General features: G+C 53.1%; 1 protein-coding gene across 12 annotated transcripts; it reads left to right on the forward strand.

Annotated features, from left to right (window-relative positions):
• Positions 1–427: 427 nt before the first annotated feature.
• HPS1 (HPS1 biogenesis of lysosomal organelles complex 3 subunit 1) lies at positions 428–26,209 on the forward strand. Of its 12 annotated transcripts, none has more exons than XM_070559744.1 (21): positions 428–573; positions 1,725–1,857; positions 2,121–2,235; positions 3,955–4,071; positions 8,907–9,044; positions 9,262–9,404; positions 10,553–10,661; positions 12,893–13,053; positions 13,488–13,590; positions 14,334–14,432; positions 14,574–14,640; positions 16,599–16,654; positions 17,861–18,028; positions 18,115–18,294; positions 19,440–19,501; positions 19,852–19,986; positions 20,065–20,129; positions 21,222–21,367; positions 23,311–23,424; positions 25,091–25,173; positions 25,430–26,209. In XM_070559744.1, the coding sequence occupies exons 4-21, from the start codon at positions 3,955–3,957 to the stop codon at positions 25,590–25,592; spliced, it is 2,109 nt and encodes a 702-aa protein (XP_070415845.1). In that variant the 5' UTR covers positions 428–573; positions 1,725–1,857; positions 2,121–2,235; the 3' UTR covers positions 25,593–26,209. The 12 variants fall into 12 exon arrangements, 9 of the variants coding, with proteins under 9 accessions (XP_070415845.1, XP_070415822.1, XP_070415853.1 ...); XM_070559721.1 differs by having other exon boundaries at positions 1,725–1,853; XM_070559735.1 differs by having other exon boundaries at positions 528–663.
• The last annotated feature ends 621 nt before the right edge of the window (positions 26,210–26,830 follow it).

Below are 26,830 nucleotides of genomic sequence, written 5' to 3' on the forward strand. Positions count from 1 at the left end.
GGCGAAAAGGGGGACGTTCCTAGTGCCTCAGGGCAGCAATCGCTCGACCTAAGCCACGTGGAAGGGCCAAGCACAGGGCGGACGCAGCAGGTGCCCAAGGCGGCTGCAGGCGAGACCTCTAACCCTGGGGGCCTCGGCGCCCTCCTTGATGACACGAGGTCTGGAAGCACTGGGCGGCTGCACCCGGCTCTCCAGGCCAGGCCGCCTAGCGGGAGTGGGCGGCACCGCGGGCGGGAGCGGGGCGAGGCGGGGCGAGGCGGGGCGAGGCGGGGCGAGGCTGGGCCGGGCGGGGCGGGGCGGGGCGGGGCGGCGGGCCAGGCTAGGCGGGCCGAGGCGGGGCGAGGCGGGCGGGGCGGGGCGAGGCGGGCGGGGCGGGGCGCGAGGCGGGCGGGGCGGGGCGAGGTGGGCGGGGCGGGGCGAGGCGGGCGGGGCTCCAACCTGCGAGCGGGATCGCGGCCTCCAGTCCCTCCCCGGGCGGGGCGGGGCGGGGCGGTCACGCGAACAGTCACGTGGCCCCACCCGGAAGCGCGCCGGCGGGCTCCGGGCAGGCCCGGCGGTGTTTGGCTGTGATCGGTACGTGGACCTCCCGGACGGTCGGAGCGCCGCCGTCGGTTGTCCCCTCCGTGGGCAGCTTTCTCCGGGACCCGTGCGCCCCTCCCGGAAGTACGGAGCCGGCCCCACCCTCAGCCGGGCTGTGTAGCCTTGTGCGGGTCGCTTCGCCTCTCGGAGCCAAAGTTTCTGCAGCTACGACGTGGGGCGGGCGCCACAAGCCAGGCCTTCTTCCCAGGGTAGCTGTGAGGTTCCGGGGGCTTTGGGGATGAAACTGCTGGTTAAACTGTAGAGTACGGGGCACACAGGAAGGCTGCCATTGGGCGGCAGCCCCGCGGCGGCGAGCTGCTAACTCTCGCCTGCGGATTCTCACCCCGGCGTCCTCCAGCCCTGCAGGGGCAAGGCCAAGGCTCCGGGGGAGCGGCCGCAAGACGGAGCTGCTGGAAAGCAGGAGCGGCGACCTTGCGCAGTTTCCTGGGGAGGGAGGCGAGGGCCCGGGGTCCAGGTGGTGAAAATTGGCGCTGGGGGTTTCTCCAGGTTGGCCCGGCGCCGTCTGGAGCTCCACTGAGTCCTGTGTTCCCTCTTTAGAGCAGGGTACAGAGGCGGAGAGGGAAATCACAAAATGACACCGGTGAGGTTCTGTCCAACAGCCTTTTAGAATAAAAAGAAGTAGAACCTAATGTCCACTAAAAAGCTTTCCCGTTCCTCTGGGAATATGACTTGAAGGCCAATCTTGCCGGTGATGTGCCCAGTCTCAGATGTGTGGCAAAAGCTGCTGGGCCCTTAACAGCCCTTTCTTCTTATTTGCTTACAGTGTTTGGTTTCCTAATTAAGCTAAAGCTTTATATTGTTCCTGCCTTTTATCATCAAAATGTGAATGATTCTGGATCCCGTTTAGTTCATCCTGTTATTTGACTGAAGGGAAGGGGGGAAATAAGAGTAATGACCCCCCTACCTGTATGTAAGAAAGCAGAGTTTGCTAAGGGCAGTCCTGCCTGGTCCTTCCCTGACTCTCACCATAACCCTGTAGGCAGGTGGAGCAGGGGTTTGTTCCCTCTTTTCACAGCCCCAATCTGAGGCTCAGAGAGCTTAAGGTGACTTGGCGAGGCCAAAACTAGAACCGGGTCTCTGGTGCCTTTTGTGGAGGTTTACTGCCATTCATTGCGTGGTTCCAGGACACCTCCTCTCTGGGCTTCTTCCCTGTCAGCCTGCAAGCTCCCTGGGGCTGCTCAGGGCACGTATGCTGACCACACCGTGACTCTGAGTGACCCACAGTGAAATGAGAGTGCTTGGAAGGAAACACAGTAGGTGGGAATTCATGTTTATGTGTACCTGGCATGTCCAAAGGACCGTGCTGGCTGGGTTCGTGTTCTCTGTGGTGGGTGGTGGGTGGTGGGGGTGGTGGGATACTGGCCCTAGGATGCCTGGCCATGGGGAGTATATTCTGAGCAGACCGCGTGAAAGCCAGGACCACTTTGACTTCTCAGTCCTTCACGAGCTTGTCCTCTCCCAGGACCAGACAGCAGATGGAACGAGAGCCTCTGCTGCCCTCATGACCTCTCTGTTTTAAGTATTTTCAGGACCGGGGATGCTCTGCTGCTCTCATGAGCTGGCCACTGAGTCTGCCTCCCGCAGCCCTTTCTGAACCTCTGGCTGTCCAGAAGCTCTGCTGTGCTCCTTGCTAAGGTAGATGATCCTGTCTGACCCACTCTGGGACTGTGGGAGGTGGACAGAGTGAGGCAGGCAGTGGACTGAGCTCTCTAGGGCCCTGCAGAGCTCTCTCATCCCCACCCCCTGCCTCAGCTCTGCATCCTGTTGTCAGCTCACCTGTTCTCTCCTTCCTGCCTTGCATCCAGGTGGTCATCAAGGCCTGCTAAGCCTCTAAGCTACCCCTCCCTTCCTCTCCTGGCCTCCACCAAGGTGTGGGCTCTTATTATTCCCCACCAGGACGACCAGTCTGCAGGGGCTCCCTGCTGTCGGCTACAGCCTCCATTCCATAGCCCACTGTTCCCCAGCCCATACACTCCCTTCCCATCAGGCCGGCCCCTCGAGCCCCCAACTTTGTCATACTCACCTCGGAGCCCCAGAGCAGCCTCTTCCAGGCCCACCTGCCCTCATCTGGCAGCCTTTTCTTCACATCCGTCGCTCTCCCAGTCTCTGCCCTAGTGTATAGCAGTTCCGTGGGAATAGGCAACATGCTTTGTTTTTCGTTGTGCTGGAAACATCTTGAGGCCAGTGCTCTAAGTGAGAGTTGATAAACCAATAGGAGATTTGGGAGGAATTCAGTGAGTACCACTAAGCTGCTCATATCGGGGCTCCTGAAGAGTGTCCCTGAGTCTGGGACTTCAAGATGCTATGATCCTATTGAGGAAAGGGGACATCCGCTCATGGCAGAGTTAAGCAGAGCTTCCTGTTCACTCTCACGTCTTAGCACACGTACAACGCGATCACATCTGTGTGGCACACTGTGGTACACGGGGGGATTTGAAGCCCCTGCCCAGGGTTCTCTCAGCTGCAAGCAGCCGGTTCGAGAGCCCTGGCCTGGCCAGGCTTAGGCAGGCTGCCCAAGGGTTGAGAGGTCAGTGTCTTGTTGCACCCCAGGGTCCAAGGCACAGTGTGTGAAGCTCCAGGTTAAGAATCTACCAGTTGGTGACTAATAAAACACATTTCACATAAGAAAGTATTAAAATGTGTGGCACAGAGGGTACCTGCTGCGTGGTGGGGAAGGAGGTTCCGACAGCCAGACCCTGGGGAGGGGTCTGAGGAAGCAGCAGCTTAGCAGGTATGAGGAAGAATCGTGGCCGGGGTCAGGCAGCCTGCTTCTACCCAGAGCGGGAGGAACTTGTGAATGAAATTCCTGTAATGCTGAATCCGCTCCTCGTGGGCTTTGAGGCTCATCTTCTGGAGCTGTGTTTCACTCGAGGAGACACATATCTCTGGACTGCCCAGAGGGAGGTGCCCTAGCCGCCGTCCATTCCAGACCAGGCACTGACTGCCATGAGCGTGGCTCCCTCATACAGTTGGCTCCCTGTCCAGATCAAGAGCTGGGCCCGTCCTTATGTTTGGTTCCATTAGGCCCCTGGTGGGTGTGATGCTATGGTGAGGGGGCCGGATAACAGGAAAGAGCCACAGCTTGGCGTTAGACAGGCCTGGGTTTGGATTCCAGCTCTGCTGTTTCAAGCTGCGCCTGTGTCCTCTTCTGTAAAATGAAGAGTAACTGAAGATTCCTCCTTTACCAAGTTGTTGGGAGGTTGTGATGAAATAACACCAGGAAGGCCTTGTGGTGCGTGGCCCGTAGGGAGGGCTCACTAGGTGCTTGCTGGGATTATGATCCTCCGTGTTACTCAGGCCAAGCTTCTGACATGGGGACTGGGAGGTGACCTTGACCTTGCTTCTCCCCGGCAGATGAAGTGCGTCTTGGTGGCCACGGAGGGTGCGGAGGTCCTCTTCTACTGGATGGACGAGGAGTTTGAGGAGAGTCTGCGGCTGAAGTTTGGGCAGTCGGAGAATGACGGAGAAGAGGTGAGTGCGGGCTAGGAGGGATGGCCGGGAAGGAAGAGGACAGAACTACCAGCAGGTCTGGAGGCAGGAGAACCTGTTCCCCCCCTCCTGGCCTGGCCCAAGGAATCGACAGGGTGGTGTGTGTGGCCCAGCATCCCTCACACCCAGCCGTGCACCCCCATAGGTTGACCTCCTGATGCTCTCAAGTGTAGTCACCCCCACCCCCCACCAGGGCTCACTGGGCTAACCGAGGGCAGGAGGGGGTAGAATTTTAATCACGCAACAGGGAAACTTGGTGTCATCAGTTTCTCTACGTGAAAAGTTCATCATAAGCTTAACCCATTAATTTTTTTAACAGCTATATTAAGGTATAATTGACGTGCTATAAACTGAACATACTCAAAATATACAATTTTATATGTGTGTGTGTGAGGAAGATTGTCACTGAGCTAACATCTGTGCCAATCTTCCTCTATTTTTTGTGGGATCCCGCCACAGCATGGCTTGGTGAGTGGTGCTACGTCCGCACCTGGGATCCGAACCTGTGAACTCCGGGCCACCCAAGCAGAACGTGCGAATTTAATCGCTACGCCACTGGGCTGGCCCCTTAACGTGTACAATTTGATGTGCTGTAGTATGTATATATGTGCATGTGATTCCATCACAGTCAATAAAATGAACATAGCCACCATCCCAAAAGTTTATGCTCCCTCCTTCACCTCCCCTCACCCGGGCAACCACTGATCTGCTTTGCGTCACAGTAGATGAGTTTGAATTTGTGGACTCTTATGTAAATTATACATACATGAAATCATACAGCATGTCACTCGGGTTTGTTTTGGTTTGGTTTTGGTCTGGCTTCTCTCACTCAGTATAATTATTTTGAGATTCATCCATGTGGTGGCGTTTGTCGATAGTTCATTCCTCTTCGTTGCTGAGCCGTGTTCTGTTGTATCAACACGCCACAATTTGTTGTCCAATTACCTGTTGTTGGTCACAATAGCTGGGTTGTTTCCAGTTTTTCCTCTTAAAAATAAAGTGTCTGTGAACATTCACGTGCAGGTCTTTGTATGGACATCAGCTCTCCCTTTTCATAGGCAAACACCTAGGGTAGAAAGGCTGGATCATGGAGGTGTGTGTTAAACGTTTTAAGAAACCGCCAGACTTTTCCGATGAGGTGGTGTCATTTTATATTCCACTAGGAGTGTATGAGAGTTCCACTTCCTCCACGGCCTCGCTAATGCTTGGGGCAATCACCCTTTAATTTTAGCCCTTCTTATAGGTCTCTACTAGAATCTCATTGTGTTTTGATGTCATTTCCTTAATGACTAATGATACTGAGCATCTTTTCATTTGCTTATTTGCCATCCTTATATCTTCAATGAAGTGTCTGTTCAAATCTTTTGCCCATTTTTTATTGGGTTGATTTTTTCTTATTATTCTTATTGAGTTTTGGGAATTTGTTTTATGTTTTGGATCCACGTCCTTTAGTAGATAACGTGTTTTGCAGATATTTTCCTCCAATCTGTGTCTTGTTTTTGCATCCGCTTAACAGTATCTTTCAAAGAGCAGAAGTTTTTAGTTTTGCTAACTCCCATTTATCCACTTTTTGCTTTTATGGATCATGCTTTTTGTGTCATTTCTAAGAAATCTTTGCCCAACCCAAGAGTTTGCCCTATGTTTTCTTCTGGAAGTTTTATAGTTTTAGGGTTTTGTTTTTGGTTGTTTTTTTTTTTTTTGAGGAAGATTAGCCCTGAGCTAACATCTGCTGCCAATCCTCCTCTTTTTGCTGAGGAAGACTGGCCCTGAGCTAACATCCGTGCCCATCCTCCTCTACTTTATATGTGGGACGCCTGCCACAGCATGGCCTGCCAAGTGGTGCCATGTCCCCACCTGGGGTCCAAACTGGCGAACCCTTGGCCACCGAAGCAGAATATGTGAACTTACCCACTGTGCCACCGGGCCAGCCCTAGTTTTAGGTTTTATAGTAGGTCTAATGATCCATTTTGAATTTTTGTATATGGGGTGAGGTATGTATTAAAGTTCATCTTTTTTTGCATATGGGCATCCAGTTTAACACTTTGATGTTACAACTCACAGGTAGTTGCCATTTTCACCTGTACAGTTTCCACCCTATATTTTAAAGGAGTAATTTATTTTGAAAATTTTTCCAGATTAATTTTGGATTTAAAAAAATCTATTGTGGATGCACTAGAGAGAGCTCCTGTGTTTCTACAGTAGCGTGTGCTGCTGCCTCTCCTGCTCTCATGGCTCGAGCTTCAGCTGCACTCGCTCCCCTTTGGCGAGTTAACCCAGCCCGACATCACTGATGCTCTTGTCGTAGTCTTTAGGAGTAAAATAAGACTCCAGAGATCCTGGGCGTGTAAGTGGTTTGACTTAAGCTGAAAACCAGATCTGTCTGTTAGGTTCTTTTATTTTTGAGCAGTCAATACACGTAATTTTTAAGTTAAGAATTTTTAAGTATTTCAATTCTTAAGCTGTTATTGCAACTAGTAATTTGATGATGTTTCTCTTCCTCTTTCTTAAAAACCTGGTAAAGGAACAAACTCCTGATTTTTCAGTTTCTAAATGACTAGTATAAAGAAAAAAAGTCTTTAAAGTTTTATTTCTTAAGTATACAACATGTACTTTTTCCTGATCCTATAAATAACATGAATTAATTGTAGGAAATTTGGAAATACAGAGAAGTAGTTTTTAAATGACCGATAGTCCTATTACACAGAGCTATTAGCTGTTTAATATATTTCTTTGGGTCTTTATCTTTTATGTATAGTTGGGATCATACCACATTTCCAGTTTTATTTCCTGTATTTTTCACTTGCAATTGTATCAAAAGCATTATTCCATTTTGTTAAATATTCTCAAAAGCATAAATCTTAATGGAAACATTATATTCCAGTATATGAATAAATGCAGCATCATTTATTTAACCATTTCTCCAATACTAGACATGTATATTGCTTCTAGTTTGCTATAACTATTGCTGTAAGGAATATTTGTGCTTGAATTTTATCCCACATCTTAATATTTCCTTAGGCTAAATTCCTGAAAATAGAAACATCTAGTCAAAAGCCATTCAAAGATATTGTACCACTTTGTAATTCCTCCAAGTACTGTATGAGAATGCCCCTTTGCACTCTGCCCACACCAAATATTTTCATCTCCCCCCACCAAAGAAATTCTTGCTACACCTGCAGAAAAAAAGCTACTACCTTTAAAATGAGTTACTTGTACACAATCTAGATTTTTAAATGACTTTTAATATAATTTGTTCATGACAGTTCAAGAAAATTGTGGTATGCAAATAATTCAACAAACATTTCCCTATGTGGAGGGGTATTCACTCAACACTGCTAATTGAGAACCTACTATGTGCTAACCTCTGGGGTAATGCAGTGAACACAGCAACATGACCCTGCTCTCCTGGAACCTAGAGGCTGAAGAGGGAGGACATACAGTGATCCGATGGCGGTACACACAGTGCGTTCAGGGAGTGAGAAATGGTCTGAAGAAGTTCAACAGGGTGTGGGGAGGGGCGTGACTGGGACGGGGTGACCTGAGGGGGTCCGGGAAGGAGCCATCTGAGCTGGGACCTGAATGATGAGAAGGACCCGCTGTTCAAGTTTGACTGACAGACTCTGCAGCAGCTGGACACAGACTTGGTTCCTGAATGTTGAAAATGTTGGAAGAAAATACGCTCCGTGGCGCTGTGTCCCACTCATATTTTAAATGCCGCACGTTGGCCCTGGCCGGTCGCCCGTTTTTCTTTTCAAGGCAAGGTCTTCCTCAGCTCCTCGCGGACTCCACCAGCTCAGATCTGCCTTCTCCGTATTTCAGCCGAGGTTCCCTCCCGACGTCGGCCTGTGGAAGGCCTGCTGTTCCCCGTCTTCCTTTTCGTTCCACAGTGAGGATTGGAGTGGCGGCCATTCCTCTGGCTTTATCCCATTCTTATTCACACATTTTCAACAAATCTGTCCAGTTTCCTTTTGGTTTTATTTACTTCCTTATTTTGGAGGGCAGAGAGGATGGATTGGGGAAGAGCTCATAAAAGTAAATGCGTGTCTGTTATGGAAATAGGGAAAGCACAGAGACATGCAAAAAATAGGAGGAAAATTACTCATAATCCCTCTCTCCAGAAGTAGTAACTTTAACAGTGTTGGTTTTCTTAATATTTTTTCATTACTTTGCTTTTTCTATGTGTTTTAAAATATAGAGCATTCACAACCAATTTTTTTTAACAGAACATTGTATCAGAGGAGTTTTCCACGTCATTGAAACACTCCAGCATTTTAAGTAGCTGTATATTCTTCCGTCATTTAGATGTACTGTTATTTATTTAACTGTTCCCCTCGTCCTGGGCACTTGCATATTTTCAGGTTGTCTGCTGCTGTTAATTATGCTGTTGTGTGCATGTTTGTGTGTGTATCTTGGCCTCTCTCTCTGATTATTTTTCTTAGGATACTGTCCCCAAAGTAGCCGCACTGCAGTGAAGAGTGTGGACTCTGGGTCCCGTAGCAAACTTCCTTAGAGCTGCCCGTTCTCCGTTAAATGCCCCAGACATTGCAGTGTGGAGATGTGGCCTCGTTCCTTGACATTTCCTTCTAGATTCGGATCCTGAAGAGCACAGGCAGCTGGCTGACCCTTCTCAGCCTTCCTCAAACCACCCGAGGTGTTGGGGGCTGTCTCTTTTTGTCCCCCTGCCTATCAGGACAGTGATATCCTCCCAGGCGGGTCTTAAACTATGGAGACCCTTGATGGCAAGGCCTGGGTCTGGTCCATGCCTCTGTCCCGGTATCTGGTGCTCTAAGGAGTGTTATTTTCTTCCCCTCCTGCAGCTTCCCGCCCTCGAGGACCAGCTCAGCACCCTTCTAGCCCCGGTCATCATCTCCTCCATGACAATGCTGGAGAAGCTCTCAGACACGTACACCTGCTTCTCGACGGAAAATGGCAACTACCTGTACGTCCTTCACTTGGTGAGTGGGCAGCCTGGGGTCGGTGCTCTTCTCCACTCTGCCCCACGGGCTGCCCACCTGCCTCTCCCTTATCTTGAACTTCAGACTCCTTTAGCAGGCAGAAACTGTGTCTTACCAAAATGTCCTGGGACCCGAGCCTCCCCTCACTGTCCCCAGGGGTCAGGGCAGCTGAGGGGAGTCCTCGGGGCTGGCTGACCTCAGCCCACTGTGCCTACAGTTTGGAGAGTGCCTGTTCATCGCCATCAACGGAGACCGCACGGAGGGCGAAGGGGAGCTGCGGCGGAAGCTGTGCGTGCTCAAGTACCTGTGCGAGGTGCACTTCGGGCTGGTCACCGTGGACGGCCAGCTCATCCGAAAGGAGTGAGTCCTCGTGGCTGGTCCCGTCTGTAAGCCCCCTCTGGAGGCCAGGCAGTGTGTGCACAGCCTCTGTGAAGCTGCCTGTCCACACTCTGCCCCTGCCTGGGGCCCAGGGTCCCAGAAGCGGAGCTCAAAGGAACCTTGGAGATCATCTGATCCAACCGTCTCATTTTACAGATGACGGCCATCCAGCTGGTTGGTGGCAGCACCCAGCCTAGAAATCAGAGCCCAGGACTCCCAGCCCGGTGCCCCTTCCACTCCCCAACATCCATCAGCACGAACCTGGTCTGAGCTGGTCCCCTCTGACTTCTCAAAGCTTTAGACTCTTCCTCCAAAAGAGTGCGTGCCCATGCACACACATAGAATCTTGCGAACGTTTTCTGAGGAGTCAGGCTTGGAACCCATCCCTGGGCCCACAGTAAAGAACCCAGCAAAAGGGAATGGTGGTTCAGAGTGTGCAGAGGTGGGGAGGACCCAAGAAAAGGAGGCTGATTGGAATGTGGACCCGGCAGAGGGGTTCATGGTGGGGTCACCCATGTTTCTTAAGTATGTATTGGGAAGTTGCAGAGTTTGAAACTGGTTCGTTTGAGTTGTAGAGATGTGAGCAGTGCCCCTATTAAGGCACTTATCAAAGAGCAAACATCATTTCAGGTCACCTGGGCCCCGGCAGACCACAGTTTCAGTGGCAAATGCTGCAGGTAGAGAGTGTCTGTTGCACAGACCACATTGACCAATGTAGGTCTTGTCAGCATTCAGGATGGCTGCAACCCTTTGTATGGCCCTGATTTAAAAAAAGCAAAAACCCTAAGGTTTTCTGTTTTCAGTAGCCTGTGGGAGAAGTGAGAGGGATAGAAAGCTCAGGTGCCTTCCCAGGTCTCTCTAGATGGCTTCGTCTCTGTGTGAGAGACACTGGGAGGGCATCAGTTTGCTCCACTGCCTGACTCCTGGTTGTGTGCCCATCCCGCTCCAGCCCGTGGCTGCAGCACAGCCTGAAGACGGCCCCTCTGTGCCTTTGGGCTCTGCCAGTTGATTGGCCCTGTCCCCTGAGCTCACCTGGCTCTGACATGATCTGGGACTGTGTGCCTTTGGTTGAAGTTGGGGACAGCCAGCTTTTGCATGGTCTCTCCTGCTGTCTCTGGCTCTGTCCCCAGGCTGCGGCCCCCAGACCTGGAGCAGCGCACGCGGGTGTGGGAGCAGTTCCAGAGCCTGCTGAGGACCTACGGCCGCCTGCGGGAGCAGGAGCAGAGCTTCGCTGTGGAGGTGACTGCTGGGCTCGGGGCTCCTCGGACCACGGAAGCGTTTGACCCTGATGAGTGAGGGCACAGGCGGACCCTGACAGTCATTTAGAGAGCTGCTCTTCCTAGCCACGTGGTGGTTGAGTACTCTGATGGGCCTCCCTACCATAAAATAGCTGGATCCTGAATAAAACAGACTTTTTCCTGCAGTTTTTGGGTTTACAGGAAATTATGGGAATCTCTGAAGATTGCCCCCTCAACTCTGCCCCCCCCCATAAAAATTACATTGAGCTGAAACCAGAGCGTAGAGAGGTGAGAAATGAGCAGCGCTGAAGCCAGGACTGCCTGAGTGCTAGGGGTGGCACCAGCGCCGCGGCCAGGGAACTGCGCCCGAGGCCAGCAGCACATCGGGGAGCTGAGCTCCGGACCCCTAGACTCCTCATTAAACACAGACCCAAAGAGTAGAAGTGGCCTTTGTCAGTAGTGCTCTTGGCTCCCTGTGTAGACAAACATGGTTTCTCTCTAGATCAGTGGTTCTCACACTCAAGGGTGCACCAGAATCATCTGGAAAGCTTGTTAAATAGAGATTGCTGGGCCTCACCCTCAGGTTCTCATTTGGTAGTTGCAGGGGGGGGGGGGTGGGCGTGGGGAGGCTCTAGAATTGGCATTTCCAACAGGTTCCCAGGTGATGCTGATCATAATAACCATAACCAGCATACAGGAACTACACTTTGAAAGCCACTCTTCAGAGGACAGATTAAGGGCAAACAAATATGAGCTCACAGTCAAAGTTCAGACGCACAACAAAATAAGCCACCATGAGTGAGAGTCAAGGGGTCAATCACCAACAGAGCTAGATTCCCAAGGAACTTGATATATGGGAATGATTAGGTGTAGAGTATAGAATAACTTCATATGAAATATTTAAGACGTAAATGCTAGAAAAGAACCCATATAGAGATTTTAGAAATGAAAACATAATTGTTAAAAGGAAAACCTCAAGGGATAGGTTAAATAGTAGATGAGACATAGCTTGAAAGAGAATTAGTGAACTGGAAAATAGATTTGAAGGAATTCATTTTCCCTCCTCACTCACTCTTCCCATAACCCTACAGCACCTGCTGTATAAGAGTGTGCCAGACCCCGGGGGTGCAGAGATGGGTGAAGACACGGTCCCTGCCCTTGAGGCACGTCAGCCACACATACACACTAAAAAATACCATTGAGGACCCTGGGTGCTGCCACATGGGGCTTCTTCTCAAGATCCACCATGGCACAAAGGGTGGTGTGGTCAACTCTCTGAACCAACAGGAAAGGCTTCTCGTAGAAGGTCATCTGATGCAGTTAAGATAAAGTCCAAACTCCTCCTCAAGCCTGCCAGGCCGCGTATGACCTGCCGCTGCCTGTGTCACCCGGCCTCATCGCACGCCTCTCCTGTCCTCACCCACTATGTGCTGGCCACCTGGGACCTCTCCTTCTCAGGAGGGCTCTACGTTTAGCCCCGTGCAGTGTGGTAGTCATTAGCTGCATGTGGCCGTGGAACATTTGAAATGTAATTAGTCCAAATCAAGTTATGCCATACAGGTAAAATATAGACTGGATTTTGATGACTTAGTACAAAAAAAGGATGTCAAACATCCCATTAGCAATGCTTTTATAGTGTATGTTGAAATGACGATATTTTAGATATACTGGGTAAAGTGAACTATTAAAATTAATTTTACCTGTTTTCTTTTTTAATGTAGTTACTAGGAAATTTTAAATTCCACATAGGGCTTGCCATATATTTCAATTAGACAGCACTGTTCCAAACTCTCTCCCTACCTCAGGGCCTTTGCATATGCTCTTTCCTCGGTTTGCAGTACTGCCCCCACCCTCTTTCTCTGTCAGGCTTTCTTGTTCCTTAGATATCAGTTTAAAGGTCCTCTCCTCGGGGACATTTTCTTTTGAGCCGTACCCAAGTAGGTCTGTTTTTCTCCAGTTCAGAACTGTGTTTTTCCTCCTGCACACTTATTACAATTGGCACTTATTTTGTCTGCTTCCTTGCATGTTGTCTGTGTCATCCACCAAAGTCTAATGACCAGACTCTCAGCCCCAGGAAGGCAGGGACTGTGCAGGTCTGATTTTCCTTTTTCCTGAGTATCTGGCGCATAGTATGCACTCAGTGTGGACTGAGTGAATGTACCCACCAGCCAGGGCCCAGAGCAGGACACAGTGGTGGCTGACGTGGTTTCCCCTCTGCCTGCCCATTGCCAGGCCGTGGAGCGGCTGATCCACCCCCAGCTCTGTGAGCTGTGCATTGAGGCGCTGGAGCAGAACGTCATCCAGGCTGTCAACTCCAGCCGCGAGCGGGCCGGCGAGGAGGCGCTGCACGCCCTCCTGCTCGTGCACTCCAAGCTGCTGGCTTTCTACTCCAGGTGAGCCTGAGGTCCCAGCCCCTTCCCTCCCTTTGAAGAGCACCTCGTCCCTGGCCAAGAGAACCTTCCAGACCCATCTCTGCCACAAAGCCTTCTCAGATTCTTCAGTTCTTCAGCCCCTCTCGGCTCACTCCTTTCTCTGAATTATTTCTTCCTGGAACACTGTCTCCGAGTTTGAATTTAGGACTTCCTGATATGCTGTTCCTGGTCCCTTTTGGTTTCCCATCAGTAATTTTTTTGTTTTAATACAAACAAGTTTTATTTTAAAAATTGATGAGTTAATTTTATTTATACCTTGCCTCTCTCCAAAAAAGGGTGAGGTCAGTTGACCGTCCATGACTCCTTGAGAGTGGGGCCATGCTCCAGATTCCCCTAGCCCGCCTGCCCCCATCTGCGGCCACACGCTGACCAGCCGCCTGTTCTGCTCTCTGCAGCCACGGGGCCAGCTCCCTGCGCCCAGCTGACCTCCTCGCCCTCATTCTCCTGGTTCAGGACCTCTACCCCAGCGAGAGCACAGCGGAGGACGACGACACTCAGGTCTCAGGGCAGCTCCCTGGGCCGTGGGAGGCCGTGAGGGAGACGGCTCAGAAAACTGGTCTGGAGGGTGCTGGGCAGGCTGCCTGGAGAGGCTGTGGGTTCCAAACCATAATTCTGGGCCTGTGGTTGGGCATGACCATTTTCTCCTGCTTTCAGGATGTAAGGGGAATTCGAGAATGCATGCTGTTTTAGTGGGTTAAAAGTGCAGAGTTTGGGAGTCAGACGGTCCCAGCTTCACCACTTAGCTCTGTGAGCTGGGCAGGTCCATGCGCTGTCTGAGCCTCAGTTCCCTCATCTGTGCGGTGGGACAGTGATGGCCTCTTCCTCCCAGGGTGGTTATGAGAACTAAAAGAGATGGTTTACCCAGAGCCCAGCAGTGCCTACAGCGTAGTGCATGCTCCCTGTGTGGCAGCCGCCATCGTCACCATTGTCATCCTCATCATCGGTGGTGGTGGTGGTGGTGATCATGGTGGTTGTGGTTTGGATGGCAGTGTGTGGGAATTTCCTGGAATTTTGGTGGTTCTGGAGAAAGACTACACCAGCTAGAATTGAAACCTCCTTGGAGAGTGAGGACACACCCCCAGCACTGCTCCGTGGATGGGGCGCAGGGGGATGCAGGGGCTGGAGGGCCCTGCGTGGCCCTCTGCTCTGAGGGCTGCACTGTGAAGTGCTGGGGGGTGGAGGACCAGTGGGGAGGAGCCGGTCAGACATACTCTAACCAGCTTCTCCTGTGCCTGTCTCAGCCTTCCCCATGGAGGGGCCGGAGCAGCCAGAACATTCCGGTGCAGCAGGCCTGGAGCCCTCACTCTGCAGGCCGGGCCAGGAGGAGTTCCGCAGGGACCGTAAGCTCTGCACTGTGCGGAGGGGAGAGGGGAGGGCCTGCCTCTCCCGGGAGAGTAGGGGCCAGGGTTGAGCCCGCCTGAAGAGCCCGCCTGAAGAGCCTCTCAGAGCCCTCGGCCCAGGCTGCCCTCTCTCCCTCCCAGGAGACAGACAGCTCCCTCCCTGAGGAGTACTTCACACCGGCTCCTTCTCCCGGGGACCAGAGTTCAGGTGAGACCTGGGGAGGAGAGGATGGGGAGGGGAGGGGGGAGATGCCAGTTGGCAGCCCTGGGGAATCCGTCTTAGGGTTCTGTGGACGCCCACCCCCTATAAGGGCCCAGCCACAGATGCCCAAATTCCTGGAGTACAGGACCCTGTCTGCAGCTCCCGCTGTCCACCTTGCAAGCGCCAGCTTGAAGTCAAGGACTGTTAAGGCCGCTCCAATGATTCCTAGAACTTTTTATGACAAATTGATTTCATTTGTGTGTATTCTCTCCCTTTTCTTTTTGTAATTAAGAAGTAACCAAGTAATTAAAATTAATAATCATTTGATTTCAGTATGATTTAAAGTATAAATATTCAGTTTATACCTTACCTGTTTTTCAAAGTAAACAATTAAAAGAAAAATGTTCAAAATTTTATTCACAAAATGACAGCGTTGCTTAGAGAAATAGATAAGCCAAAATCCAGACTCTTGAGGTCCCTGTGAACAAGCATCACGTTTATCTCAGAAGTACTGGGGAAAAAGGAAGGATGGTGTGGTTCCCGTCACTGATGGAAGAAAGAAGGCCAGGGTTTCCGGAGGAGAAACTTCTCAGACTGAGTTTTGAAAGGAATTTCCTGTGTGGCCCCCTCAAACCAGTGGTTCACGACCCTGGCCGCCCGTTAGAATCGCCTGGGCAGCCTCAGCCAGGCCAGTTAAGCTATTCGTGGTCAGTGTGAATACTTGTAGAAATTTCGCCGGTGAGGCCAATGAGCGTGAGGGCGGGAACCAGCGCCCCGCCGAGAGTTAGGTTAGAGCAGTGGGGCTCAGCCCTGGCTGCACAGTGGCCTCACCTGGGGGTTTCAAGAACTGAAGCTGGGCCTGTGCGGGACAGTCTGACTTAGCTGGTCTGGGGTGTGGCCTGGACATCAGGATTTTTAAGTCTCATGTGCAGCCTCGGCTGAAACCCGCTGAGTTAGATGTTCTTAACTTTAGGTGCTTGGATGGGCTACAGGAGCCAGGGCCCCCTGAGGTCATGTGCCAGCTCACAGATGCTTGCATATTTCTCTGGGGCCGGGTCCGTCACAGTCCTCAGTCCTCTGAGCTCTCCATGAGCCCAACACACGTTGAGAAACCCCACTTGGGGGTGTTTGCTGAAGTTCCTTTTTCTGACGGCTCCCTTCCCTTCTTGATCACGGTCCTTTTCCTGGCCCCTGTCTCCCAGGGGTCAGTTTTTTTATGCCGCAGGGCTGTAAATGATGCCGTTCCGCGGTGCACAGAACTCACAGCTTATAAATTGCTTGAGTTGCGTTCATCCATTTGTAAATCAGGTGTCTGAACCACAGAAACAGGCTTCCCCAGGGAAACGTGATTGTAAATGATAGTTATTTGCAGTGAACTGTAAGAGAGAACACTATCGTTACAAACATCGCGCGTCAAATATTGAATGGTTCCCTGGGTTTTTGTGAGCTGTCCCAGGAAAGGAAATCCAGCTTAGTTCCTAGCACAGAGTAGGTGTTCAGTGAAAGTTTGCTGATTGACTAAAGGACTGGGGAAATGTAGAGCATGTGTGCTGCCTCCTAGTGAAGAGGCACTGTTATAACCAGGGAGGGGGCCTGAAGGATTGGCGAGGGCAGAAACAAGGAGGGGATTAAGGGGGTCCAGGAGGGGCTGAGGAATATGCCCCCCACCATTGCCAGGTACGCCCGCAGGAGCCTGCTCCAGCCGCCGGCTTCAAAGGGAGCTTCCTCCCCCAGGCCAGGCCGCCTTAGCCCGGGTGCAGAGTTCACCCTGCACCTGCCGGCTTGGGATAGGATGGGAAGGCCAGTGCTGCTCCAGTCCACACCATGGTGCCCTTGCCCCTCCCTGCCAGGGGCTGGGAGCCACTGATGGTGCAGGGCCATCTCTGTGCCACCCTCCCCTCTGACACGCTGTTGGCCATTATTTACATTTTCCCATTATTTATGTTATTACTTGTGGCCTGCAGGTAGCACCATCTGGATGGATGGGGACACCCCACCCACTGATACTCCCCAGGTCCAGGTGAGTTTCTCCTGGGGGAGGGGTTCTGCGGGGCACCGGCTGATCTGAGCTGTGGCCGGGAGCGCTGGGCAGTCAGGGTTTCTCCTCTGGGGGTGCCCTGCACCAGCACCAGCCTCCGTCCTGCCACCTCAGCGATGGTCAGAGCGGGGACGGAGCGCAGCCCAGAGGCAGGGCTGGCGGGCGAAGGGGTCCTCAACTCCTGAGAAATCCCACCCTCCTCTCTGTTCTTGGGAGTGAAAGTCCAACTTAATTTTTAATGTTTTTTCAAATGAGAAAGTAAATATATTCATTGTAGAAAAATCGGGAAATACAAAAATATGGAAAAGGAATAAAAATCACTCAATCCCTCCCCAGATGTTAACTGTTAGTAGACTATTAGATTTGAGTGTTTCCTTCTAGTCTTTCCAGTGATTTTTATATATTTATATGTATGTACACACACGTACTACACATGTTTTTTTCTTTTTACCAACTTTGAAACCTAATGTGCTTCATTATACCTTTTCCTTTCGTCGTTTTCCCATTTACTGGGCATTCTTCAACAGTGTGGTTTTTAATGACTCTTCAGGAGTCTGTCACCTGTGTGTTATTATTTATGGAGCAGATCCCCAGAACATACAGTCCATCATATGTTTTTTCTTTATCATGAGACCACAGTGACATCCTTACAGAGAAATTTTCGTGGCATCTCTGATAATTTCCTTAATTCTCTACTTTTGCTCACTAAAAGCTTGCTTACTCAGAGCCCTCCATGCTGCTGGAGTCTTGCTCATTTAGTCCTGTTGTGCCTCAGTTTCCCCATTGGAATGGCTGTCAGGATGTTCTGAGGGTGGGTGAACTGACAGTGTTACTTCAACGCCATCATCCAGTAAGGGCACAGGGCGGGAGCCCCTTCCCCCCCGTGCCCCCGTCTGTCCCGCCGCCTCCTCCCTTCATCACCCTCGGCCCCTGCTTGGCGTCCAGGCCTGACTCCGGGCCGGAAGGCCCAGGACCACCTGAGAGAGAGACAGGTGGCAGCCGTCCTGGAGCTGCAGGGGCTGTTTCCACCGAGGATGTGGATTTGAGAACTGCGGTTTCTCGGAGCTGAAACTGTTATCCCTCCTGGTTCACAGGGAGGACAGCGAGTGGGCAACCGTGGGTGGATCCCATATGAGGAGGCCAGACGGCTCCCCACCCTGACCCCTGACAGTCCGTCTCCCTCCACAGATGGCTGAAGACACCCTCCAGACACTGCTCCCTTGCTGCCCGGTACCTTCCAGCCCCAGAAGGATTTTTCTGGATGCCAGTGTGAAAGACAGCTACTGCCCCATGGTGCCCCACACCATGTACTGCCTGCCCCTGTGGCCGGGCATCAACATGGTGCTCCTGACCAAGGTGGTAGCACCCCCACCTGCCCCAGCGACGCTCCGGCCTGGACGCTCTGCCAACGGGCTGCCCCTGCCTTGCGTTTCTTCCCTTAGAGCCCCAGCACACCCCTGGCCCTGGTCCTGTACCAGCTGCTGGACGGGTTTTCCCTCCTGGAGAAGAAGCTGAAGGAGGGCCAGGAGGCCGGGAGTGCCCTGCGGTCCCACCCCCTCGTGGGGGACCTGCGCCAAAGGATGGACAAGTTTGTCAAGAACCGTGGGGGCCAAGAGATTCAGGTGAGACCCAGATCCCGGACGTGCCGGCCTCGGGGAGAAGAGACGGGGCCTGCTCGGTCCACAGCGGGGTAGGGGCAAGGGCTCTGGGCCCAGGTCCTGCCCACCATAGGTTTGCGATCCTTGTTTCCCCATTAGGAAATGGGAACAAAAGCTTAGAGCGGCACGTGACGTTTTCAGAATGTTTTTATGTGAATTTGGCAGAACCTGAGTTATAATTCCCGTTTTTTAGATGAGGAAACTGGGGCTTAGGCAGAGAGTGGACTTGGCCAAGGTTACTCCCTGTGAGCGGTGGAGCCAGAGCCTGACTTCAAGACTCAGTGACAGCCAGTGGTCCGCCCATGGCGCCCCGAGCAGCGTGGCAGGTCACAGAGGAGCAGGACACAGGCCACTCCCACCCCCGGGGGCTTAGAGCCCAGGTCTGGAGATGAGACCAAGGGACGTGGACAGTGTGTAAACAGTGAAAAACAGGGCACAGTCTTGTCAGGAGCCTGGAGGGACGTTTGGGAGGGGTAGATCACCTGGTTAAGCGGCTGGGGCTGCTCCCATGGCGGGCCGCACTGCAGTCTGTTGAGGACCTGAGATTCGTCATGGCTGGAGTGTGCATTGGTCCGAAAAAGGGCAGGAGGATTAGAGGAGGCAGAGCGAGCAACCGAAGGCCCAGACCCAAGTGGATGCAGGTTCCTGGCCCCAGGAGGCGGAGGCTGCTCAGCATCTCCCAGTGCCTCCGGGCGTCGCAGTGCGTGGGGTCAGAATGCAGGGTCCTCCCTTAGGAGATCGCCCAGGGCTCCTCCCACCGGCTGCCTGTGTCCACCCTGCCCTGGAGGCCTGCCCTGTCCTTCTGACAGTGTTAGTTTATGTGTCTGCTGGCTGGACAGTGAGCCTAGGACATGGCACACAGAAACTGCTCTTCCAATAAATGTCTGCTGAGTGAATAGAACATGGTGTAGAGCGGGGTGCAGAGAGCCGGGGGAACGTGCCGGAGACCCAGCTCTGGCTGTGCAAGGGCGGGTGTGTGCTGAGCTCAACGCTGAGGCTGTCGGGAGGGTGGTGCCCTCTCGGAGCCGGACATCAGAAGGGTCTCCCCTGGACCTCACTGTGAGAACATCATCACCTGTCATCGTGACCTGTCACCTGTCCTCCTACAGAGCACCTGGCTGGAGTTCAAGACCAAGGCCTTCTCCAGAAGTGAACCCGCCTCGTCCTGGGAGTGAGTGGGGGGCTCTGGGGATGGGGTGGGGAGTCGTTTGGACAGAGAGGCTGTCTCCCCTAGGCCAGGAGGGAGAGCATGCTCCAGAAGGTGCTTATGAGGGCAGAGGGGGTCCTGGGAGAGCAGGGTCCCACCCCCGGATGCCCGAGGTGGGTTGGAGAGCAGAGAGGCTAGAGGTTGAGCAGGGCTGTGAGGACCCAACACTGGGGGAAAACTGAGATGCTGGCCCCTGGCTCGCTGAGGGTGAGGGTGCACTCCATCAGCTGTGTCTGTCATCAGTTAGGAGCAGGGGTGACCACAGGGCTCCCAGGGCCCTTCCCGCTGTGACGTTCTCATCTCCCGGTGCCCAGGTTGCTCCAGGCGTGCGGGAAGGTGAAGCGGCAGCTTTGCACCATCTACCGTCTCAGCTTCCTGACGGTGGCTCCCGGCCGGGGAGGCCCTCAGCTGCCCCGGCACCTGCAGGAGCAGGTGCAGACGCTCATGCAGTAAGTGCCGCGGGCCCCTCGGGAGCCATAGCGGGCTCGAGGGGCGGGCACCCTCACTGCTCCCTGCCTCCCCTGCAGAGAAAAGCTGATGGACTGGAAGGACTTCCTGTTGGTGAAGAGCAGGAGGAACGTCACCATGGTGTCATATCCTGGTGCCCGCGCCCAAGCCTGCCCGGAAAGGCCCCTCGTGTCTGCCCATCTCCTCCACCTGCTGGCTCTGGACTGCGGGCTTTGGGGAAGGAGAATGTATTCCACCAGCTCAGCTGCTTTTCTCTGAGGAAAAATAATAGGAGTTAGTGTCCTCAGTGCCTTGTCTTAGGAACCCTCCGAGGCTGAAATTTCAGAAACCCCTGCTGTGCCACAGACACTGATAAAGGCCTTGGAGAGGTTTCTGTCAATGCTGTGCAGCCAGCAAAGTGGTGATGGGTCTTCCACGAGATGGGTCCTGGGGTCAGCCAGGTTTCAGAGGCCATGTCCTCCTCCTCGGTGGTTATACTTCACAGTGGACTGTGAAGGCTCTGAGAAGGCCTGCAGTAAATATGTTTATCCCTGTTTAAAAAACCATGTCCAAGACTTATTTGACCCTTTTCTTATGGAACACCAGTTTTATCAAATACTGATTTTTCCCTGGAACTCTCTATAAAGCAACTTTTCTGATAGTAAAATCTCTAAAGGGTCAGGCCTCCAGTCTCCTGAGACTTCTGTCTTCAGCTTGCAGGTGAAAGGACAGACGGGGCCTCGTTAGCCACCAGCCACCACCCTTCCATGGGTGTCTGTTCCCCTCTCAGATGGGAACTGTCCAGCCTCTCAAGATGAAGTGTAGAGATGAACAAAATCACAGTGGGGTGTGTGGGCCAGGCAGTCAGCTAGGCTCGCTCATCAGCTCCGCAGCTCTGCAATCACACCAGCCTCCCCGCGTGTAGAATTTAAACTCATCCCTCACGAAAATGATAAAATATGAACATACCGTGTTCCTGTTGGGTCCAGAGCTCCCCATATTAAATGTACTAGCGTCAGGGATCCATTGTACTCGCATCTTAGAACTTCTCACGGTCGGGGGTTCAGAGGTAAAGAGAACTGGGAAGAAGGGATCCTAGGGGGTGGGCTGGAATGGCACCCCGCTGGGAGGGCAGGCGTGGCCTCCCGACTCCATGGTGTCCCCTTGTCCTGCGTCCAGGACAGGGTAGCTCCTTCTCTGGTTCCTGGCTTTCCGAGTGCCTTAACTCTGCCCTTCACCTACCTCGAGGACTTCCCCGGCTTGGTGCATTTCATCTACGTGGACCGCACGACTGGGCAGATGGTGGCCCCGTCCCTCAGCAGCAGCGAGAGGACTTCGTCAGAGCTGGGCAAGGGGCCCCTGGCCGCCTTCATCAGAACCAAGGTAACTGCCACCCCGGCCGGGCGCTCTCCACCACCCAGCAGACACCATGTGCTGGCCTGACCTCTGCCCTCAGGCTGGGGCTCCTGGAGGACTCTGAGCACACCCACCTCAACCTTCCTGGCCTCTTCTGTCAGCGTCCATGCCCGGCTCTGCGGGCTCCAAGGAAGACTGGCTTATCTTCATCACCCCAAGGGCCCGATCAGTACCCGGGGCCACGTGGGCCTCAGTCCAGGTTGGGGGTTCTTCCCAGGTGTGGACTAGCACCTGGATTAGCAGTCTGGGCAGCGAGGTCAGAGGAGGAAACGGCCAGGGCCTGATGCCAGGCCTGGCATAAATGCCCAGTAAGTATTTGTTGAATTAACTAAAACAGAAAGAAGAAACATAGGTTAATCAATCTGAGTATCAGAATTTAAAACTAGGTGGTTTCTACTAAGGAAACATCCCCTGGGGGTTCATTTCTTCTCCTTAACTGACTCTTCCTCTTTATGGCAAACTAATATATGTACACTTGTATATACTGTACATATATAATGCTATGTAGCATAGTATAATATAGTATATTGCATGTGCATATATATATATTGTGTGTGTGTGTCCACATAAAGTATATCGTAATCGTCAAGATAAGATGGGTGACAGGAGGCCTGTTGGAGTCCCAGCTCTGCCCCTCCCCAGCTGTGTGACCTGGGGTGTTCCTTAGTCTCAGTTTCCATTTCATTATCTGTGAGAGAGGAAGGTAAACTATTGATGTCGTAGAATGAGCACAAAGATTACAAATGCACGAGATGATGCATATGAAACACTTGGCTTGGTATGTGGCACAGAATATGGGTGGAGTTTGCTGAGCGTTTCCTGGTACCATCAGCAGCAGCAGCAGCATCTTCGTCTTCGTCCTCTTCCCGGAGGTGGTTGTGGTTTCTTTCACTGTTGTTCTGTGCAGTCGGTTGTGGTTGAGATCATTCTGTGTGTGCACTTGTGTTTACCACATTTCACTTCACTTTATATCGGATGCATTTCCCCATGTCATTAATTCTTCATCAACAGGATTTTTAACAGCTCCACGGTAGTCCATCATGTGACTGTAACATAATTTACTCAGCCGTTTCCCTGGTGTTGAGCATTTAGATTGTTTCCAGGCTTTCACTGTTATAAATAATTCTGCAGTGCACACCTTTGTGCATCCATCTTTGTCCTCTTCTCTGATTATTTTCTCAATATGGATTCCCAGAAATGGAATTACTAAGTCAAATGGGAGGAATTTTTTTGGGGTTATTAATACGTGTTGTCAGATTTCTTTCCTGAAAAATATAGCAAATCCACGTCTTTGTTTGCAGATTCAGTTAGACGTTTTGTTGTGGTCGGCTTTGGAGTGAATCGTGTGTGTCCCCCACTAAGCTTTCTGGTGAGAGTGCTCATCAGGCCTTTTCGAGGGGGATGCGGGAGCCCGGCGTCCCTGCTGCCTTCCCTCGGCAGCTCACAGGCAGCATCAGCAAGACCCTGAATTAGGCCAGAGAACGTCACAGAGGCATCTGAGGCATTGGTCCCTTAGCCACTGTGTTTCCATCGGACCCCATGTGAACCCTGGTTTGGATTCAGCCCTGGAGCGGAGGACCCCCTGGATCAGGGGGCTCTGTGTTCACACACCGTACTTGCACCTTCCCGGCCTAATCTATGCCAGATTCCTGGCCCTGGACCAGCCCCGTGAGCCTTATAAAGTGTGGATTAATAATGTCGCTGGCTGTTTTCTCACCTGAATGCTGAGTTTACTAGTTAATGGCTGTGTGTCTAGTAAAGTTAGAACAGCATCTTCACATGTATTTGATCGATACAGTAGCCATGGGGCTGGTCCATCCATCCCTCCATCCAACACCGATTTGTTACCGAGCTCCTGCTGTGAGCTGAGGCCGTCTGTGGGCGCTGAGCGTGCTCTCCTGCTTTCCCAGGTTTGGTCTCTGATCCGGCGGGCGCGCAGGTACCTGCAGAAGGGCTACACCACGCTGCTGTTCCGGGAGGGCGACTTCCACTGCTCCTACTTCCTGTGGTTCGAGAACGAGATGGTGGGTGTGGCCAGGCGCGGGGCAGGACAGTCCTGAAATACTTTCCTTTCCTGTGACTCTTGGACTCCTTTCTTCTGGATTGTGTTCAGTCTGTCTGTCTCTTCGTCTCTTCTCGTCCCTGGTGGAGCTGACAGGTAAGCACAGCTGGTCGGGACCCAAAACTCAGAGTATATTCGCATAGGCCCTATGACCCCTCCTCCCAGCTCTCTGAAGAACCCACGCCATTGTTAGGGCAGTGTCCAGGTACCATGCGAACAGGTGGATGCAGACCCCGAGTGAGAAAGGATGCTCAGGTTGCGTGCCGCCTCAGTGGTGCTTCCACGTCATCAGCTCCACCTGGGAAGCGTGGCACACCGTGGTCCCCTCGTAGAGGTGGAGAGACCGAGGCTCGAAGCAATTACCCATCCTGCCCGAGGTGATGCTGACAGTGTGGCTCGGGTCTCTGGCCTCCTGGGCCTGTTCCCCAGACCTCACAGTTGCTACAGTGTAAGCACAGGTCAAGGGGACTTGTCTATGTCTCCCCCCGACCTCGCTCTGTCTCTCTGTTTTTCCTTTCCCCGTTTCTGTCTCTATTTTCTCCGCGCTTGTCACCTTTAATCATTATCCCAGCTCTCTAAGGGCCAATTCCTTCTACCCCTCACATTCCCTTGGTCCCTGTTCTCCTGTCCCCTCCCTGCTCGTGCTCTGCCCTCGGTGTGAGCCCTCCTTCCCTTCACCCTGAGAGCAATGCCCCATCCCGGCCCAGGGTGCACGTAGTTGTTGGGTCTCTCACAAGCTCATATCCGCACAGCGCCCTGTGATGGCTGGGGCCGGTGTCATTGGCCCCAATGTACACATGGAGACACTGATGCCCCACAGATTAAACATCATAGCCAGGGCCACCGAGGTCATAAGCGATGTAAGCCAGAACCCAGGCTCAGCTCTCCTGACCTGCAGGCTCCCATCTTTGCTCTGTGGCCTCTCAGAAGTGCCCAGGATGTGTGGATGTCCTTTCCCTTAGCTTCTGGGGAGAGACAGGGTTTCACATGCGTGGTTGGTCCCACAGGGTAACAGGCTGAAGCAGAGCTGTTGGGTGGGAGACTGGCGTGCAGGTGCAAAGGCGGGCTGTGCCATGTGGTCATGGGCAGCCACTTGACACTGCTGGGTCCACCTCCTCACCTGCAGGCCGGGCCCACAGTGCCCAGGCAAGCATTTCGAGGGCCTGTGACTGTGTTTGGCACAGAGTGGGTGCCCGATGGATCTTGATTCCTTTCCCCTCCCCTCCTCATGCACCCTGCAGTACCTGCTGCTTTCAAGGAGAGATGTGGGCCTTTTGATGATACCTTGCTCTCCATGACACCTCCCTGGTCGCCCTCCTGGCAGCCCTCCCAAGCACGTGCCTATCGCTCATCACGCAGGTCCACTCATGGTTGGGAATGAGAGCTACCGCGTGCCAGGCACGATGCTCGGAACTTTATAGATATTGTTCCCAATGTCATTGGGAACTTATTGTTGTTCCCACTTCACAGATGAGAAAACAGGGTAAAAAGAGGCCCATGTGTTTTCCCAGGCACCCAGCGCACCAAGCAGGGCTGAGCCAGCCAAACCTGGTGTATCTGACTCAGCCCATGTCCTTCCCACCACACCCACTGCCTCCCAGTTCAAGACCCTCTTCCTCCTTCCTCAGGGGCACAAACTACAGATAATGGAGGTGCCTGTCCTGTCCGATGACTCGGCTCCCGTTGGCGTGCTGGGAGGAGACTACTACAGGTGAGGCCGCCTCAGGAGGCTGCTGGGAACAGCGGAGGCACAGATGCTGGGTGATAAGTGTGCATTCCCCCAAGGGGAGCAGCTCCTCCTTCAGGAAAGCCCCCAGGAAGCAAGGGGCAGAAAAGGCCTTGCTGGCCCAGGTGCTGGGGCCTAGTGGGGTGACTGAGTCCCTGCACGGTGCCAGGAGAGGCCCCTGGCTTTGGGAGCCGTGCCATGGCCTTGCTCCTGAATCCTGTCCTCCCTTTTCTTTCTCCAGGAAGCTCCTACGATACTATAGCAAGGGCCACCCAGCTGAGGCTGTCAAGTGCTATGAGCTGCTGGCCCTCCACCTGTCGGTCATCCCCACGGACCTGCTGGTGCAGCAGGCCAGCGAGCTGGCCCGGCGCCTGTGGGAGGCCTCACGCGTCCCCCTGCTCTAGGCCAGCCCCGACTGCCCTGGTGCATTCTGCCTGTGCACCCTGGTTCTCCAGGCCCAGCCCCGCTTGCAAGCATCCCCACAGCAGCCTCCTCCTGTTCCTAGAGGCCGCCTGAGGCTGGCCCCGAGTTCCCAGGGCAGCCCCAGGGTTTCATGAAGAAACTCCACCTAGACCAGCCTCCACTGGGTCGTGAGCAAACGTCCAGTGCTTCCCTCTGGAGAAGGAGGGAGGCCAGGGGTTCTGTTGATCTCCTTAGAACAGCAGTGGCTGTGATGCTGGAGCTGGGGCAGCCACTCTGTCACACTGCCTCTTTGTTTATCCCCAGGAGACAGGGAGGAAGTCCCCAGTGCCCACAGGTGTCTAGAGACACCCTCCTTTCTGCTGTCCTCGGAGTGGAGAAAGAGCTTGTCCCTCGGCAGGCCATTTCCCTCCCCGGGTGACAGATGCTCCACTGGCTGGGTTTGAATTTCAGCTCTGCCTCTTCCGCTCTGCAGCTCTGGGCAGCGTTCCTAAACTGTGAACCTGTCTCCCCACGTTTACAGTGACAGCATCTCCCTCTCAGGGTAGTTGTGAGGGCCCCAGACACGCGACAGCTGCTCAATAAATGCTGGTTATGGTTATTGTTATTGTTCAAGCCAACATGCCTGGGCTCCTGAGCCTTCTTGGAGCCGAGAAGCCCTGGCGAGGTTCTAGCCCCTTCGTGCCCTGCTCATTCTCTGCTCCTGCCCCGGCCCCACCCCAGAGATGTGTGTCACTCAGACCAGCGGATCCCAGGCTTTGAAGATTTTAAAAGCTGCCCAGGAGGTACACCCCCTCTCCTCTAACCCAGAAGTCCCCAGCCCAGAATAGACCCAAGGATAACAGACCATCAGAAACTGGGACTGGGCAGCGTCCGCTGCTCTGGGGCCGAGGGGCCGCTGGTGGGGTGGAGAGAAGCGACGTGGCAGAAGTCAGCACCCAGCGCAGCACAGACATGCAGCCGGCAGCCGAGCCTGCTGTGTCTTCAGTCCCGAGCTGAAATTTGTGCAAGAAGACTCTTCTTTCCTATTAGGGGAACAGCTTACAGGGGACAGAGCTGCTGAAGGAACTGGAACCAGACCTCGGGCTAACGTCCTCAGAAGGTGGCAGTGAGGGACGGTCACCTGAGGTGGCCCAGTCTGCATTCCTCTTAAATATCACGACTTTATGGATGGAAATGTAAACCATTGGTTGTGGAAAATCCAGAAGAGCTCAAAAGTAAA

This window comes from Equus przewalskii, chromosome 1, assembly GCF_037783145.1.
Source record: "Equus przewalskii isolate Varuska chromosome 1, EquPr2, whole genome shotgun sequence".
NCBI classification, from domain to species: domain Eukaryota; kingdom Metazoa; phylum Chordata; class Mammalia; order Perissodactyla; family Equidae; genus Equus; species Equus przewalskii.